Source organism: Elgaria multicarinata, chromosome 22 (genome assembly GCF_023053635.1).
Source record: "Elgaria multicarinata webbii isolate HBS135686 ecotype San Diego chromosome 22, rElgMul1.1.pri, whole genome shotgun sequence".
In the NCBI taxonomy this organism is placed as follows: domain Eukaryota; kingdom Metazoa; phylum Chordata; class Lepidosauria; order Squamata; family Anguidae; genus Elgaria; species Elgaria multicarinata.
Window position 1 is genome coordinate 2,176,058 of NC_086192.1, and position 19,367 is coordinate 2,195,424.

At 45.3% G+C, this 19,367-nt stretch overlaps 1 protein-coding gene across 1 annotated transcript in view; it reads left to right on the top strand.

The window, feature by feature from the left end:
* Positions 1-17,778, top strand: part of EFCAB5 (EF-hand calcium binding domain 5) — a 43,087-nt gene extending 25,309 nt beyond the window's left edge. The window contains exons 9-21 of the mRNA XM_063146781.1: positions 1,409-1,489; positions 1,599-1,691; positions 2,173-2,387; positions 3,007-3,163; positions 6,333-6,622; positions 7,722-7,894; positions 8,755-8,983; positions 9,838-9,990; positions 11,115-11,221; positions 12,211-12,464; positions 14,493-14,725; positions 15,402-15,498; positions 17,529-17,778. Of these exons, the coding sequence (XP_063002851.1) occupies positions 1,409-1,489; positions 1,599-1,691; positions 2,173-2,387; positions 3,007-3,163; positions 6,333-6,622; positions 7,722-7,894; positions 8,755-8,983; positions 9,838-9,990; positions 11,115-11,221; positions 12,211-12,464; positions 14,493-14,725; positions 15,402-15,498; positions 17,529-17,743 (2,297 nt within the window). The 3' untranslated portion in view covers positions 17,744-17,778. The remainder of the gene's footprint in view (positions 1-1,408; positions 1,490-1,598; positions 1,692-2,172; positions 2,388-3,006; positions 3,164-6,332; positions 6,623-7,721; positions 7,895-8,754; positions 8,984-9,837; positions 9,991-11,114; positions 11,222-12,210; positions 12,465-14,492; positions 14,726-15,401; positions 15,499-17,528) is intronic.
* Positions 17,779-19,367: the final 1,589 nt, after the last annotated feature.

Below are 19,367 nucleotides of genomic sequence, written 5' to 3' on the forward strand. Positions count from 1 at the left end.
ACCTGCAGCCACTATGACAGTTTCTAAGATCTGGCCAGTTTTCCTTTATGAAAGAGGGGAAATGAACAGAAAGTCTTAAAACTGTGCAGTTCCAGCGAGCTCTGGGGTGTGTGCGCATGTTGTACGCTCACTCCATCTTTTGTGTGAAATCCTGTTTACCACAGTTTCGCCGTGACCCTCGCCCTGTCAGGAAATCTTTTGCAGATTTTGCCTATTGCCTTTCTTTTCCTAGCATTCGCCCTTGGGAAGCCCCTCTGTTGCGAGGCAAAACTCCCCCAATTCCGGCACAGGAAAACCTGTATGCCAAAAGGCCCCAACCTGGCGCCTTCCAGAGGCGTTGGACTACAATTCCCATCATGGCCAACAAACGAGACTTAACAAGAAATAACAAACCAAGGTGCCTGATTTATTTTGCCCGGCTTCTGGTTTGTTGTTGATGATGATGATGATGACGTTGACTGGTGCCTGCTTTCAGAGTGGCTTTTTTGTTTCCTTAAGTTTTCGTGGTGTTTTTTTAAATTATTATTAGAAAATGGATTAGACTTATGTCTAACTACAAGTGAAAAGGCAATCACTGTTTTGAATTAATGTGGAAATAAAATAGAAGTGACACCAGCAGCCCAAACGTACTTTAAGGTTCCCTTTGCTCTGGAACAGCCTTCCCCAACCTGGTGCTATCCTGACGTGCTGGACTACAACTGCCAGCACATCCCAGCTGGGAGTTGTAGTCAAACACATCTGGAAAGCACCAGAGGTTCTCCCCGGCGAGGAAAGGTTACAACATCTGTGACTGTTTAGCTTAGGAAAAAAGGCAGGGAAGGGAAGGGAAGATAGATTTGTGTCTGGCATGGAGAAAGCGGATAAAGGAAAGTGGCTAAGTAGATTTTCCTGCCTCTTTCAGAATTCTAGAACCCAACAGGGTCATATCCCATGAAGCTGAATGGTGGGAGTTTCAGGACTTCACCTAGCACATAGTTCACTTCCACAAGATGTAGTGATGGCCAGCGAAGGCTTTAAAAGGAGGTTAGACGAATTCCTGGAGGAGAAGGCTATCAATGGCTACTAGCCCTGGTGGATAAGTGCAGCCTCCGGGATCAGAGGCTGTACACCAGTTGCTGGGGAGCATGGGTGGGAGGGTGCTGTTGCACCCATGTCCTGCTTGTGGGGTCCTGGTCGGCCCCTGTGTGAACAGAACACTGGTCTAGATGAACCCTCGGTCTGATCCAGCCTCAGGGCTCCTCTTACGCTCTTATGTACAGTCTTGTGTCTTGCCCATGGTTAGAGAGCTGCTGTGCATGCACTACAGTTTTATATTTGTTATTTGTGGTTTGTTCCTGGGGTTTTTTTTGGCTCAACCATGGGTCTCTACCCTTTCCTATGCACTAAAAGCTTCTTTTCCCTCTTCTAGATCTGCTCTCTTTGCCGGCCCCCAAAGCCAGCAAGACAATCAAGAGGACGCCTCAGCTGATCTACGGCGAGAGATGGTCAGGTGATTGCACCCGTCGGCCCGCTCCGCCACCCGGGCCCTGTAGCTTGTGCACAGCCGTTGCGGGGCTGGCGCTTCGCCTCCTGAGCAGTCTCTTTTATGTCCTTCACAGGTGACTTTCAGACGGCCGACCTGTCCTTCAAGTACACCGACTACGGCAAGGAGATCCGAGAGGACTGGAACAACGAAAACACCAGGTTCCCAGGTGCGATGTTTGATCAGAGCGCCATCAACCGATCCAGCTCAGGCTGCAACGTTCATTGACAGGAATGTTCCCTACGGTCGTAACTGTGATTAAAAGGACCACTGCGCTGACCTTCTTCCAGGTCTCTTGGCAGGCCTGGGTTTTGAAGTGAAATCCAATGGGCTGCTGTTATTCCCACAGCAGCCCCACAAAGGCCGCCACCCTATTGCCGCCCTGAGCCTTCTGCGATGGCCCCGTTAGTCCAAACGATCGTCTCCTCCCCCAGGCCTGAGGTCCCGCAGTGGAGGGCCAGCCAGCCATGCCTGCAGGGGTAAATTTTAATGTCCTCCAAACTCATCAGCCATTCAATCCACAGTCCCTCCACTTCTTCATCTTTACTTATCAAGGCTCAAATCAGACACACATTAGCGAATGAATGTTACACAGCATGCTTCCCCCCCGCAAAAAAATAAAAATAAAACATTCGCTTCTCCCTTTCTAGACCTGCGCATGAACATGATAGAAATCCAGGCCCGCGGGCCGCCTTCTTCCACAAGTGCCTTCGACAAGCATTCCCTCAACCTGCCGCAGTTTGTGCAGCTCATGGAGATGTTTGTTGGCGAAGAAACAACTCTGCCAAACATGAAAAGGCTCGTGGAGTTTGTCAAGGAAGGCTACGTGCAAACTGAGAAAGAGAAGATCGAGCAGCTGAAGACAGTAAATAGCCATTCTCCCCCCGCCCTCCTAAAAATTTTTCTCCAGGCTCTTGTTCACTCAAGGTGAACACACCTTACCCAGGTGAAGTTTGATGAACTTCTGGGCAGAGAAAAACACAATCCTTCTTCCTCTCACTTTTTGGAATGCTTCTGTTGTGGGCAGGGGTTTTTTTTTTTTTTTTTGGCAGGTCTTTGAGTCGACAGTCCCATGTATCACATAGTACCTGAGCTCAGCCCACCCCAGATATCCATTTCCAGCTTTTTAAACAACCAAGCTTCGTGAGTTCCTTATTTCTGCTGCAACCACTGAGCCAGGGCTGGTGTCAAGAGCAGGTATGGTTGGGCCCCTGCTGATGCCCCACATCCCCACTGCTGCCGTGAGCCTCCTGGAGCTATTCCTCCTCTTTGCTGTTGCAACTTGCTTGTTCACCTGCCTCTTGCTCTGGCCCAGGCAACGGTGGCGGTGCGGAGCAGGAGCAGGAGCAGGCACGGCCGACTCACCGAGGGAGCAGGCCTCTTCAGGATGCTTTGGCCAAAGGCCCTCCAAACGCTAGAGCCTGCAGGGCACTGAGCCCATGTGGCTTGCGATCCCTTTCCTCTGCTGTCCTTCTCCCCCTCAGGTTCACCACGACTCGTTCTTGGTCCGTAAACAACTTCTCCTGGCGGCCCTGTTTGAGAAGTGGGATAACGAGTGCTCGGGGTTCCTAGACCTGGAGGAGGTGGATGCTGTTCTGTCCACCTTTAAGGAAGGGATGGAGCAAGAGTCCTTGAATAAAGGTAAGAGAAATGCTCTCAGGTGAGACAGACACGAAGACACAACCAAGAGCCTTGCGGTGCCTTAAAAGACGGGATGGAGGAGCATCTCCATCCATATGAGCTGCTTAAGTTCTGCTGGGGAGGTTATGGTCTCTGCCTTCTTCCCAGAAAATGCAATAAGTAATGAGACAGGGCTTTCTCTGTTCTTACACAAGGTAAGAGCGGGAGCAAAGGCCTCGCTAGTCCAGCATTCAGTTCCCAGCAGAAGCCTCTAGGAAGCCTGCAAGTAGGACACGAGTACAACAGCACCCTCCGACCCATGTTCCCCAGCAATTGGTGTAGACCGCTTAACTGCCTCTGATACTGGAGGTAGCCCATAGCCATCAGGGATAATAGTGATTGATCACCTTTCCCTTCGTGGATTTGTTTAAGCCCCTTTTAAAGCCATCCAAATTGGATTCATTGTGCAGTGATCTTCTGTTCGTCTTACAGATTTTACAGCTGTAACTTTCTTGTTGTTTTGGTAATGTCAGGTACCTCGAGTTTCGGATTGGGAAAGAATGGAGGGGTGTAAATGATATGGTGGGGGAACCCATTGAAAAGCTCTTGGCAATGGATCTGAGACAAGACAGCCAATAATTGCTGCTTAGGAAACGGGAAGGGTTGTCCACTTAGGTTGACTTAAGTCAGACGACCAGCTGAGGGATCGCAAACCAACCCTGAAGCTGAACGACGGTTGCCACCTATATGGAGCTTTTATTCATGACTTAACAGGGGCACTCAGCTGCCCCTCACTCCAAGAGGTACCAGCCAAAGTGCAGGTGTAGCAATCCGTCTCATAAACCTCCCCACCCTCAGTTTGAAGATGAATGCATCTTGCTCAAATACTTTGTTTTCCTAAAGTGTTTTTCTATTATCTTCCCTTTTAACCCTATTATTACATGTACGGATCATGAACACATCTCCCATTAAAAACTGATTTCACATTTCCATTTATTCTGTAATGATTACCTGTTCCACTGATAAACGGCAGCCTTGCCCACCCTCCGGTGCCCTCTGGATATGTTGGACTGGAACTCATAGCATCCTGAGCAAGCAAAATTTCAGCTGGGAATAATGGGATTTGCAATCCAGATTGAGGAAGGCTGGTCTAGAGGAACATTTGGAAGCTTTTCTTTGACTTCTCGGGGTCCCTGCAAATTATCTTTGTGCCATGGCCCAAAACTGAGCCCCAGCCATTTTTAAGACAGAAGAGAGCAGGCGGAAAAGGAGAATAATGGGCTCACCCCCCCACCCCCACACACCTATTTATTGTTTATTTCTATTAGTGTTATTAAATATTTCAGACAAATCTGAAAAACTGTACAAGTGCTCCCCCTTGTGTGCAAAAGTATATTAGAAGCAGGAGGTTAACCGCGGATGACTGTAGTAAGTTGCTACTGGGGAAGAGTGAGATTGTTGGTTCTTTTTGAGCAGCGTCACATGTAGGGTGACCATATTTGGGAAACCAAAAAAGAGGACACCTATTGTGTGTGTGGGGAAGCAGCTTTCTGAGTCCTGCAGAAAGTACGTTCTTCCCCCGCCACCTTAAAGAACCCGATTGGAGTGGAGGAGGGGAAAGGATTTAATTCTGTACCACCACCATCCACTCCAATTGGGGCCTTTTCTATAATGTCCATGAATGACCCACTTTCCCCTTTAAGACCTCAATTAGAGCTCGGGGTGGGGGAATGATGTGCCTCAAGAAAGCATGTCATTCCCTCCTGCCATGCTAATGGCAGCCTTAAAGGGGAAGGTGTGTCATTCCAGGACATTATTGAAAATTATAGAAAATCCCCCCTGACACCATGGAAAGAACAAAAACCAGGACAAATCCGGGGAAATCCTGACAGTTGGTCACCCTAGTCACATGGGGAAATCGCGTTTGCTTACCGTCACTTCTCTGCTCGCACGTTTGGCCCTCATTACTTCCTCTTTTGAAAGAGGAAGTAAACAACTTGCATGTGGGCCATTCAGTGGGTCGTTTTGATCCCGCTGCTTCTCCTGCACATAGCAGGAGATAGTGGCAACTTCTGTCTTAAAAATAAGTCAGACATATTGGGGTGTCCTTTTGTTATTATTATTATATTTTTATATTATATTTTATATTATATTATTATAATATATTATTATTATATTATATTATATTTTATATTATATTATTATATTTTGTAATTTTTGTGAACCGCCCAGAGAGCTTCGGCTATTGGGCAGAATAAAAATGTAATAAATAAATAAATAAATTTATTTATTTATTTATTTATTTATATCCCACCTATATATTTATTTATATCCCACCTTTTGCCCAATGCTGGGCCTCAAGGTGGCATCACAAAATTTACAAGATATACATTAAAAACCTATAAATATATACAAAAGTTAAAAGTATATTAAACATATTCCAATATTAATATACTTATAATATACCTATTCTATAACCCTCCCAGTTCCCTCCCCACACTTGGCTCAGCACTTTCTATTCTGCCTGTGGCTCTTTATATGGTCAGTTGTAGATCCTCCATTTTTGCAAATATAAGACCCTGTTGTCAGTTCAGAAGCATCTCCATCCAGGGCGAACCATTTATTTTTATTTATTTATTTATTTATTACATTTTTATACCGCCCAATAGCCGAAGCTCTCTGGGCGGTTTACAAAAATTAAAACCATAATAAAACAACCAACAGGTTAAAAGCACAAATACAAAATACAGTATAAAAAGCACAACCAGGATAAAACCACGCAGCAAAATTGATATAAGATTAAAATACAGAGTTAAAACAGTAAAATTTAAATTTAAGTTAAAATTAAGTGTTAAAATACTGAGTGAATAAAAAGGTCTTCAGCTGGCGACGAAAGGAGTACAGTGTAGGCGCCAGGTGGACCTGGGTTGGTGGAAAACAAAAGTCGAGGTCAACTAGGCAGCCTTTATATTAAAAAAGCTGGAGATAAATTTAGATGCTGTTTTAGGGTTTTGTTTTGTTTTTAAAAAAATATTCAATAGAAGCCAAACTGGGTAGTTTGACCGAGTAGCTAAAAGGGGATGAACAGCATGACATGGGGATTCATAACAGGTGTGAACTAGGGGAGCGGTGTGCGCACTGGTTGCTCCCTTGCCTCACCTTGCCTTTGTTTTCGGCTACCCCTCTCTAGCCAAGCTGCAGCTCCCCATTCCCCAGTGGCATCCCAGCGGGGTGGTGAAGCTATCCCCAAAAGACTTCCATGCCTACATCGAGCTGGTCGTCTCCGAGCTCACTGGCGATGAGGACGAGGTCCTAGATAATGTTGTGGAGTTCCTCATGACGGCGGTGGAGCAGACTCACACGGAGCGGCTGCGCGGGAATGTGCGGCGGAAATGGCTGACTGGGATCCAGCACATGGCCATGATCCATGGGGGAGCCTTGGAACCGGTGTACCAGGCCGTCTTCAAGGCCCTTTGCCGGGTGGGTGCCTCAGCTGTGATCTTTCTCTACTTGGGAAGGCTAAATATTTGGGATTTTTCAATCTGGGAAAGAAAAAAAGACAGATGGACGGGGGAATAGGTTAAACAACAGCCAAACTAGCTAGGATAGCTAAATGGAACCTTCTACTGAATGATTTTTGGGTTTATATAACCAGGTGCTGGAGAAAAATGAAAGGATGTATTCTGTTTGCAAGCTTCCAGGTGCATTTGGCTGACCACTGTTAGACAAAGTGTGCTGGGTTCAAAAGGTTGTAGTGATCCATTTCTATTGTCAGATTCAGTTCAAGCGGTCAGATTCAGTTCAAGCGGTCTTCCAATATAGAGCCAAGTTCACTGCTAAACTATGCTGCTAAGAGTGATTCTTCTTAACAGTAAAATAAGAATGTTCAAACTACTGTATAATGGAGTAGTGTGTCATTCTGGTTGCTGCCCGTTTTAGAAGGATGCAGATGAATTAAGATGGGAACAGAAGAAGGCAACAAAGCTACAATTATGGAAAATAAAACCCATGCGTCATGTCTGAAAGAATTGGGTATGTTTAGCCTGGAGAAGACTTATGTGGGATGTGATAGCCCCCTTCAAATACCTGAAGGGCTCTCACAGAGAAGAGGGCAAAAATCTGTTCTCTGCTGCCATCCCAGAGAGCAGGACTAGATTGAGAAGCCTTAAATTACAGGAGGGAGATTTGGGTTGAACATTAGGAGGAACACCTACTGCCTGGAGAAGGGATGGGCTCTCCCTAGCTAGAGATCTTCAAGCCGAAGCTTACAGCCATCTGCCAGGACTACTCTGTTGGCCAGACCCCCTCCAAAACTGTAAAACTGAGGGGTGGGCCCCCAGGAGTCACAGGGGTTGTCAGCACCCTAGCCACCGCTTGCAGGGACATTAATCCTACAAAACACCATGAGACTTCCACGCCAATGAATTTGTTCCAGATGGATAGGCACAGGAAGGTGGGTGGGACATGGACACACACACACACACACCCCGAACAGGATCTCAAGTAAATGAGGGATAGTTGGAAACATCTGGCATGTGTATAATAGCCATCAGCTAATGTGCCACCCCTGCATTGCCAGGATGCAGATGCCCATGGAGACAGCAAGAAGATCAGTGCGAACATCGCCCTGTTGGAATATAACCTCCTTGACCCAGAGCGCGGAGATATTCTCCTCCGCTATGTGGCCTGCACAGAAGATGATGCTCCATATGTCTTAAACCAGACACTTTTCATGGACATGGAAGGAATCAGGTAAGGAAACTCCCAAAGAGCTGTTTCCTTTCCCTGGTAGATAATTTTGTTCCTGAACAAAGATAGGCCTAAAGAAGGGAAAGACCGCATATTCAGTGTATGTGAATATTTTTCTGTGATTGGCATAGCATACATCTGTATGAGAAGATGTGGATCCACCCCCCCTTTTTATTTTTTATTTTGTTAAGAAAAAGGAACTAAGCATTACAGCATTCAGTTTCAGCAAAAGAGGCAAATCTCAGCCTCTAGTGACAGAGCAGAGTATTGCATGACGTACAGCATCAGCCCTCTGAAGGCAAAAGACAAATAGCTTATTCTGCCCTCCAGTGTCAGACCACAATATTGCACCTCCTGAGACCAAAGAAGCCGTGGGGAGAGCAAAGGCTACCCTCCCCGCAACACACTGGCTCTCTTTCAAAGATCAGAAATGACAAGGTGGGGCAAATGTGTTTAATTCCGTATAAGGATCCCTGGGAGGGTGATGAAGAATCATCCCTAGGGTCAAGGGAGAAAAGATCAACCATGCTGTGTAACCTACCCAGAAAGAGGCCAGCTTCAATCAGCACTGAGATTCATTTTCACCCCGTGAGGTTAGAGCCCTAGAGACAAAGATCCACAGCAACAAAGTGGTGGCATAAATTAACTCTTGGTTACATGGTCAGATTCTGAACAACGCATTTAGCACCCTCGGTGAAGGCTTTCTTATGACCACAACACACTTTGCTCGGCGGATCGCTCTTTTTTTGTGATGAGAGTTTTGATGAGGGGAACATTCCCAGATCTGGTGTTTTCTCTGCTGCTTTCTAGCTAGGCTCCTGACTTGTCACCATCTTCTTTCCTGTTATGTTCTTGTCCGTTAGCTTTGCAGCGGCATTAGACGGCAAGCCAATTCACGTTCCCAGAGTTCAGCTGCACGGAAATATCCACTTCTGGAACTACAGTCGTCCCAAACAAGAGCGGAAGGGCTCTTTCTTGGTTCTGCCCCTTGAAGATGTCCGGAGAAGAGTCTTCGGTGTCCTTGGGCTGGACACGCTCCGGGATGAGAACGAGAAGACCATCTTTGTACCCCACGAAATCCGTTTCTATCAGGTGGGGACAGCAGGAAATCTGCAAGGCATTTAAAGGGACAGCCGTGAACTTTGGGTGAGGACCAACAACCTCACCTGATCGTATGAACAAGGACACATTGGCCGTTCTCCTTAGGAGTGATTGCAGTGGCCTTGTTTATTTATGTACTAGTGCATTTATTTGTTTGCTGCATTTTTATCCCACTTTTCAGACAATGTCTCCCAAAGCGGCTGACATCAGTTTACAAAGAGAGAGAGAGAGAGAGAGAAAGGCCATTAAATTCACAAACTAAAATGACAAGACACACATGGGAAGGGGAGTGGAAGGAAAAAGAAGAGCAAGGAGATCAGTTTATGAAGGTCAAAACAAGGTGGCCCATGTGGGCATTTAAACACACTTTGGGCCATGCCAATCTCACCTTGCTGGTGTTCTTGTTTGAATAGCAGCCAGTGGCTCTTGTTCCTGTGTCCAATGGATTGGGGCCAGAGCGTCATTCCCCTCTTCTTTCTGCAGTCCTAGGGCAATTGTCAGTTGGAGCTGAGTATTCCCCACTCCCCCAAGCAGGGAGGTGAAGTTAATTTCTTCTCTGTAACTTCTTTTTCTGGCCACTGGATGGGCCAGCCTGGTTCTTCCCCCGTGGGAGGCGGGGGGTGCAGCCTCCCAGTATCATTGAATATAGAAGTCCTCTGCTTAAAATGTCATAGAATCATAGAATAGCAGAGTTGGAAGGGGCCTACAAGGCCATCGAGTCCAACCCCCTGCTCAATGCAGGAATCCTTTCAATAGGTTTATTAGTGTGACTTTAATAACTTCCTTGCTTTAAAATTTTGCACTGCATTATTTCCAAATTAACAGCGAGGTTTCTTCCTCCCCAGGGGATAGCGAACTCCTTCAGCATAGCCTACCACCACATCCGCACCCAGGAGAGCATCATACAGGTGATTGTCACTGCAGTGGGGTGGCTCTCCACACGGACAGCAAATCTTCAGACCTTCACTGCGTACTTCATGGAGCCGGGCGAGAACAGGGTAATATCCTGGCTGCCATAAAAATTACAGAGATCAAGTCCATAGAGCACGTAGGAAAAGCTCCATATAAATGCTTCTTTATTATTAGATATCCCTTTGTTAAATAAATCATTAGCAAGAAATGTCAATAGCAAACTGTATAATCTAAACCCCTATTTCCAACAGGATTTCTCTTTCCAGCCAACCCCACCGCCAGATAAGGGCTGATGAGAGCTGTCATTCAAAAATGTCTGGAGGGCGACGAATTGCCCACTCCTGCCCTACAACTATCCATTGTTATCTATCAAGCATCTATAAAGATGCTTGATAGGTAACAAGCGAAAAGAAAAGGGAAGAAGCAAATGTGTTGGTCTAGTGTTCCTTGTATTAAAACAACCGCCCAGAGGCTTGGTGATAGCCCCCTGGGTCAGAAGTTCACGGAACCAGTGAAATCTATACCCGGTTGAATACTGAGGGCTTCATGCAAAAGGCAGAGCCAGCGCAGTTGCATTCTGTGGTCGTTCCTTGAACTCCCAGCAGGTAGAGCTGGTGCACTTTGTTCGGCTTCTTCACAGCATGCTCTGGTTAAAAGAAAGACCCTGCCTCAGGAGCGGCTTCCTTTAATGTCAAGATGACCAATCATTGCTTTGCAGTTTCCACGCCTTTTCAACTGCCTCGAACTGGGATGTGACCCCATAGCTCAGTAGCCAAACGCAAGCTTTGTAAGGATGTAAAACTGGCCTAGATCCGGGACCCACTTTCACAATTGCCCCAAGATGGTGGCAACAGCTTTGCCGCCACCCATCTGGACTGATCTCACAACCCACTTTTGGGTTGTGACCTACTGGTTGAAGACCACTGATGCAGAGGCTCCCAAGTTCAAACATTCCAATTAAAAGGAGCAGGCGATGGAAAATACATTTCTTTTCCATCAGAGAAGACAAGACTGAGTTGGATGGACAGATAGGAAGCTGGCCTCCTTCCAGGTTAGAGTAGGAATCACCTGCCAAAACTTGTCCCATTCCCTAAACAAACAAAAAACTGTCTTTGTTCTTCCCTTCCAAAACGATTACATATCTCTTGTTGAGTGGTTTTCCTCCCTGCAAACTTTCCTCTTGCAAACTCTCCCCTTTTCTCTTTTCCAGATGTTTGACTATACCTTGCGTAAAGTAATGACGTCAGATTTGAAAGGGCAGGCAGAGACCCACCGGCCTCCAGCTCCTGTGCTCAGCAGGAAAGACAACATCTTCAGGTGAGCTCAAGATGTTTATGGGACCAAGCTTACAGGTGTGTTAACATGAGGAGAATCTGGATCGTGCCCTGGTTGTAAATTAATTGGCTACAACTGAGGAGCCACTGCATGCATGGCAGTTGGCAGGGCTGGTGATGTCAGAGGAGACTTGCCATGGGGCTCAGCCCCCTTTCATAACAGGCTATGAAGAAGTTGAGCGCTTTGAGCTCCCTCATGGTCCCACAGCTACTGTGCCAAAATCAGTTGATTTAATAAGTTTATCACTTACCTCTACATCTTGTGCTTAAGAATGAAATTACTCAGCAATAGTTGACCTCAATAGTACTACTCCTAGTCTCTTTTGGAGTAAGCATGTGATGGGCTGGAAGCTTTCTGGTGACCTGCTTGTCTTCCAAAATATTACATGTTTCTACTTCCGCCTTTATTACTCCTTCGTTTCCTTTCCATCCCAAACCTCCATGGGCTTCATCTGTTCAATACAGCTTTCCCAGAGGCTGAACTTAGTTAATAAGCTGCCTGCATTCCTTTCAAGACCTTCTGTTTTGTATCCACTTCCGTGGAGAGAAGAATTCTTGTCCTGCAGGATAGTGTGTGTAAGAAATGAAGGGGTTTTTCTACGCTCGTCTTTCGTACCTAAGGTCAGGGACAAGAACCTGCCATATTTCTAACAGTGTGGGTCAAGCACCCCGATTAACATTCTGTGACGGGGAGCTACGCTGGTGTCTCCAAAATGGCTCATCGGCCATCTATGCAGAGGGAATGAAACTTGCTAAATTGCAACACAGAGGGCAGGACAACAACGCCCAGGCTCCAAAGTTTTCCACATGACACCTTTTGCATGTGGAAAACATTGGCTTCAGGTTTGTGTTTCTCACACAGCAATCTCTTCAAGAGCAAGCAGGCCGATGTAGCATATGATAGAGGAGCAGGCAAAAAGACAGGAGATGCAGAGCCTCTGGTATTGTCCTTGATTATCTCTTTTGTTTTAGAGATTACCTGTTCAAGTGCATAGACTGTGCCGTGGTGGTTACCACGTATGTGCACGAAGAACATCATGTTGCCATTCCACTGAGGACTCCAATGGGCCAGGCCATCGCTGTCTTTGACCTCAACCTTGGACACTGCCAAAAGCTGCCATCTTATGAGCAAAAGGACTTGCAGAAAATGCTGAAAATGGCGCAGGCGGCCAGTTATGAGATACTAAAAGAGGATTCTGGAGATCTAGACCCATGCTACGTTCTGGGTATCGTGCACCTTAGGAAGCAGAATAATTCTATTAATGCTAGTGGTTAAAGAGATTCAGGATATTTCTGCTGGTCTCCTAAGCATATTAAAATAGGCAGGGAGGGTGGGGAAGACAGGCCCGGTTCAGACGATACACTAAACCATGCTGCTTAACCACAAAGTGGTTAACGGAATCCTTAGCCATGGTTTACGGGGTTGTCTGACACATTTCTGCTAACATTTTCTTCCGTTAACCACATTGTGGTTAGGCTGCCAAACCACGTTCTGCAACGTGGTTAGCGGCACTAACCATGGCTAAAAGTGTCGTCTGACACCTGTAACGGGCAGAAATCATAGAGCCCGAAGTATAGAGTGGCTGAAATTGCCGCGGCTGCTCTATACTATGGGCTCCGTGCCCATCGGAGATGTGCTGGTGGGAGGATGAGGGGTCTACTTCTTAAATGCCCATTGGGGGGAGGTGGACTGCGGGGAGGGCGAGGTTTTTTGTTTGTTTGTTTAAACGACTCATAGTTGCACTGGAGCGCTCCTGCGCTCCGTTTTGGTGGTGGTGGTAATTCAAAATGGGGACCGCAATGTGCTCCACTCTCCAGGCATGTCATGGATCCACCCCCTCATTCTACACGCGGCGCACAACGTGCCTGGAGGGCAGAGCATGTCGCGGCTGCCAGTTCCCCCCAATGTGCATTTAAACAAAAAACCCCTCCCCCTCCCCACAGCACACTTCCAATGGGCATGGAGCCCGCAGTATAGAGCAGCCCCGGCAATTTCAGCCGCTCTATACTTCGGGCTCTATGATTTCTGCCCGATGGAGGACTCAGGTGCTGCATTAACCGCTTTGTGGTTAAGGAAAATTTAACCACAAAAGGGTTAATGGTGTCGTCTGCACCCATTTTGCATGCTTTTATTGTGCACTTGTGATTGCTCACTCATGGTAGTTTGTGCGTCCTTTACACTAGGTTGACATTTTCCAGGGCCTCTTCTGCACTTTGCAACCATTATTCCAGGGTGGTTTTTTTTTTTCAATGCAGAAAGTGCAGTATTTTTTCTGAATGGCATTGTAGAACCCTCGTGTAATTGCTCAATTCTGCTATACCACAATGCCACCTAATGCTTGTGTAATGGAACATATAGAAAGGCAGAGAAAGATACCCATACCCTTGGGGGGGGGGGGGGACATGTGTAAAGGACCCTATCTTAAATCCTGCAAAGAATCCGGAAGTAGAAGCTTTGGTAAAGGTGGGGTTTAAAAGCCTCATGAAGAAAAGCTAGTGGTTACTGCTGGTTCAAACTGGGGATTAAGAATCTTGAATTAAAACTTCCAGATTATAGATCTGCTTGATGATGGCTTCATCTGCTTCAGTTAATTTCCAAGAGGGATGGTGAGGCTACTGGAAACTTTCTCCTCCGAGGCCTGGAAACTCTATCTGCTAATCTCAGATGTGTAGAAACAAGGAAAACTGCAGATGCTTAGATCTTTCTATAGGTTTACTTTATATCTTTTACTACCAAGTCCAGGCATTGAGAACAGTCAATTCTTGGGATGACTGTTCTGTTCTGTCCCTAAGTCATAGAATTAATTCTGTTCTGTAACTAAGTCATAGAATTAAGCTTTGCAAGACGTTTTTGAGATTGTTGCACAATGACAGTGTTGCAAATTTTGAATGTTTATCAGAGCACTACAACTGTTCTAAGCCAACAAGTTGAAATTGCAAGACTGGGTATCACAAAGACGTTGTTGCATTAAAGTGTTCCAACCAAGTGTTTGTTCACACATGTTAGGTGCTCCGATTATCTCCTTTATTCTCAGAGTATCTAGATGGCCAATAACCACTCCTGCCCATTGCTCATTCCAAGGTTAAGCTGTAAGTGGTGGTTTCTTTCTTTCTGAAGCAGTTGTTAAAATTACTCTGGGACAATGCATCTCTTTTGCTTCACATGGGCTTTGCTCTGGAGAAACTTTGTTTTGCTTTGCACGGTGTGCGTGGTTGTAGACTTAGTTCTTCGAAATGTCGTTCTGTCGTTTCAGAGGCGGAGTACGTTGGGGACTGGAGGCGTGGGGGAGTCCTCTTCTACCGATTCATGCTGCAGGACTTGCAGAGCTGCATCTGGAATCTTGACCCTTGGTTGTCCTTTGGCGAAATTACGTGTTTTGAGCGACCTCCGGTCCTACTGCATACAATACTGAAATGTGTTTTGCTGATTTTGTACCCGCAGATGGCTCGGACGGGGGAGCTTGAGGACTGGAACTATTGCATACAGGTGGGAAACCACAACAGCAAAAGCAGGAATGTAGGGGAGGAAGCTTTAAATCTCTTTTTATGCCCCAGGATCACTGGGTAATGTTAATTAGTTAAAGGAAGTTGGGGGGGGGGGGGGGAAGGAAACATTATTTAAATCCCCGAGCTCACAAATGTAAAGTATGATAATACACATTTCGTATGTTTTAAAACAGCCTCCATCCAACTCCGGAGCTTTTCTACATGAGGCATTTATTGTGTGCTCATGGTTGTTTATGGGCTCCTTAGACAATGTCATGATCCTTCTGTTTTTTAGAAGCCCTTTCTAGGTTGTTTTTTGTTTTGTTTTTCAGAGCGGGGAAAATGCGGTATTATTTCTGAAAGTGAAAGAAAATATATTTTCGTAATTGTGATCTTCTGGTATAGCATATCACCACCTAGAGTTTATGTAGCAAAAAAGCAAATTACACTGGGTGTGTTTGTGAAATTGACATGGGCACAACACCTTATTTGAAAGTGGGACTGGTGATCCCAGGGCTACAAAACTAATATAAGGAACTGCCATCCCACCCCACACCTTTTGTCTTGCATCTTTCAACACTCCAGAGCAGACATGATAACTTACTAGCTCAGTTATCCGAGCTATTCTTTGTCTTCCTCTGATAATCTTCTGATACTCTGTTCTCTTCACACTACAGAAACTAGATGGAGAACTTATTGAAAACATTTGCTACTTTGATCCAACGGCTGCCTATGTGGAGGTTCAACCAGACGTTTTGAACTACTACTTCCAAAGTAATCATGAAATATTACTCATAACTTTGGGAGTGTTTTCTGAGAACAGCGTAAGACAAGTGCATGTAACGACAACCCACGATTCAAGGGCAACCCATAGTCAACTTGTACTCTGGGTTGTCGTTAAGTGCAAACAAGGTCATTCTGTCCACAGGGCTAATTTTGTTCTCTGAACTCCAAGTTTGGACAGCACCATTCCCTTTGTTTCCCAATTTTTAAAAAATGGCACCTTCAATTTTTGCCCCAGACTGCCTTTTCAATCTGCTGGTGGGCATAACAAGTTGCAATGCAACTGTAAATTAGGGGATAGCCTGGCTTACAAATTCTACTTGCATTGAGGTTCAGGTATCCTGTACAGATATGCTTGTCTGTACAAATATTAATAAGTGAGAAAACAAAGCCAGATGCTTTGATATACCTGCTTTGTATGTAGTTTGTTTCTTACAAGCAAGATGGGATTGGAATAATGTATGTGCCTGAATGTGCTGTAATGTTAAAACTGTTATATCAGCAAGGAAATGCTTAATTGGAATTTCTAACTGTCAAGACCTCTTGATATAGTAGAAGACAAATCAGCTAGCTTGATAAAGAGGACTGACTCTCCAGGTCAATCTTACTGCTAGAAGAGTTATGGGTCATCTGTTGATGAGGTATAATTATTTATTTATTTATTTATTTATTTATCATACTTATACCCCGCTCCTCAGCCAAAAAAGGCTCTCAGAGCGGCTTACACTTAGCAAAAAAGACAGTCCCTGCCCTCAGGCTTACAATCTAATAAAGACATGACACACAAGGAAAAGGAGTCAAGGAGGGAGGGAGGGAGGGGAGGGAGAGAGAGAGAGAGAGAGAGAGAGAGAGAGAGAGAGAGTTCAGCAGGAGCAGGCCCTGATGTCACCTCTGCCTGCTCCTGTCCCCTCGGTCCTTCTTCTTCCCCACAGGGCCAAGATGGCAGTTTGCCCTGTGTGTGGGGGGGAAGAGTCCAGCAGGAGCAGGCCCCGATGTTACTTCTGCCTGCTCCTGTCCCCTCGGTCCTTCTTCTTCCCCACAGGGCCAAGATGGCAGTTTGCCCTGGGGGGGGGGAAGAGTCCAGCAGGAGCAGGCCCCGATGTTACTTCTGCCTGCTCTGTCCCCTCGGTCCTTCTTCTTCCCCACAGGGCCAAGATGGCAGTTTGCCCTGGGGGGGGGGGGGGAAGAGTCCAGCAGGAGCAGGCCCCGATGTTACTTCTGCCTGCTCTGTCCCCTCGGTCCTTCTTCTTCCCCACAGGGCCAAGATGGCAGTTTGCCCTGGGGGGGGGGGGAAAGAGTCCAGCAGGAGCAGGCCCCGATGTTACTTCTGCCTGCTCCTGTCCCCTCGGTCCTTCTTCTTCCCCACAGGGCCAAGATGGCAGTTTGGCAGTATAATGAAGAAGTTGTCTTTGATCTTTGTTTTGCTTTAGAACTTTGCTAACTGCTAATTGGTTAAGATGCTACTGTGTATAGATATGCCTTCTTTTCACACTGCCAGTTGAGAAGTTCTTTGTCTGTAGGACTTTCTCCATTCAGCTGTATTACACCCAATAGTTGCCTTACAGCCAAAGTGGATTTTTAGCTTTGATATATATAACACAATTAGGAGCTGCTACGGGAGAGGCCCCAAATTGACAAAACTCCCACAGTGTCTGCTGTAAAGTTGTTATTGGTGAGAAACTCAATGGGTGGGATGCAAAGATGCTTCCGCAAATGCATTTCTTAGGAACCATCCCTTCCCTCAGTAACCTCATGCCCCTGAAAAGTCACTACATGAAGATTGGGGGGATCCTGCTGCAGAAAAGCACTGGATGAGGGAATTCAGTCAAAAAGTAAACATCAAGAGAGTCATATGGTGCAATTTTTGAAGTGTACCTAGGTGTGCATTGTTGATTCATTTCAGTGGGGGTTTGCACAGGAAGACGGCACACCAGCCATCTTTGCTGAATTGCGCAAGATGAGATGAATGAACTGGAATATGGGGCCTAATTAGCATTTTTTTTCTTTTTAAAATCTTTCAGGTATAAACAGAAGATCTGTGTGGAAGTTCGGCTCCACTCCAGTTGAGTACCTCTACAACTGGACACACACCTGTCTGTCTTTAATAGAGCTGGCAGAAAAACTCAAGCATCGCCAAAATATTGTCACTCCGTCTTCAGCACTACTCACTCCCACATTATCTCGGTCGCTGAAGTCGTCACATCTTTTAGCAGCCCGGGGCACATCTTTTGCTTGAATTTATTGTCAGTGTTTAAAGCAAATATTAGGATGATTTTTTTTTAAAAAAATAATAATTCTGTTATTCATTGCTGCTGCTTGTTGGGTATGTGTATATACTTTATTACACAATTTGGTTAAGCTAGGTGGAGTCTTTTAAAATGTTCAGACCTAGATGCTTTGACGAAATAGGTGGAATTAATTGACCTTAAATGACCAGGTAGATTGTCCTCAACTTCCATTTAATTCTGATAAAAGAAAGAAGAGTAGAGGATTAGAGGGGAGGGGAATTACAGCTTGTCCCTCTATTGTGTTTAAACAATTCACAAAGGATTAAAAAGAACAGCAGGCAGAAGGGTGGGGGGAGCTTCAGAACGGAACTGTGTATTTAGCAAAGCTCTTCTTTCTGTAGTGGCTTTTTTGAAGTCATTTTAAGGTTGACCTGATGACAAGAGCAAGTTCCTCCAAGGAGAAACACACCTGCACTCTGAATTTAAGGCAATAAGGGGTGTTCCTATTGGCTAGAGCTTGAGATGACAACACACCTCCGTGCTCTGATGCAAGATTCCATCTTGGCAATGATTTATCTTTCAGCAGAATCTTTTTTTAATAAAATTTGGGGGAAATTAAAGTTTTTCCCCTCCCTGTTCTTTAGCTGACAAAAAACAACAACGGCGGTATCTACCAAATATTTTGTAATTTGAGATTATAGGTTGCTTTTAACGTTCCCTGATAAATTGATTGCACGTTATTACAATGTGTGATTCCTTTGATTATCTGATGCCTGTTTCAACAGCGGCAAGTGAATATCTGGAGCAGGGTGGGGGCAGAGGGGGGGACATTTCAAGTACTTTGCAATGATATTCTTGGGAACAGCATCCTTAGCAATGTACTGATACCATGAAGTCTTTGTCAGTTCGGAATTTGCTGGCAAGCATTTCCAGAAGAATACAGATAACTTTTTCTAGTGAAATAAAGAGGAACAAGGTGTTTGAATATACCCACCTGGAGCTTTGTTAAAGGTTGTATGAAAGATGAGGCTACTTCAGAAACTGTCTTTAAGTGCACCATTTGGCTCTGGGTTCAGATCCTAGTTTGCTCCTCCCAGTCACTGTGTGGTCCAAGACAAGTCTTAGCAAGCAAAATATACTAGGCCTGTAAGCCAATTAAACAGTTGTTTAATTGATTAATCCTATTAGCTGATCAATTAATTAAATCTGCTGACCAATGAATTGGGAGTATCTTTTTAGTTTATTTTTTTATTATTTATTTATTTATTACATTTTTATACCGCCCAATAGCCGAAGCTTTTTAAAAAAGCTCTTTTAAATATATATATATCAAAGGGCACAAACGTATGCATGTTTAGACAGAAAAACGTCCTACAATCTCATGCATGTTTAGATCAAAAGATGTCCTACAATCCTATGCATGTTTAGACTGAAAAATGTCCCACAATTCTATGCATGTTTAGACTGAAAGATGTCCTATGACTCCCAGCATCCCCCAGTCAGCTGGTTGGGGAATGTAGGGATTTGTAGGACCACTTTCCCCACCATCTAAACATGCATACCCTGTTTCCCCGAAAGTAAGACCTACTTCCAGTTTTGCCTCTTGCTGTAATATAAGGCATCCCCCCCAAA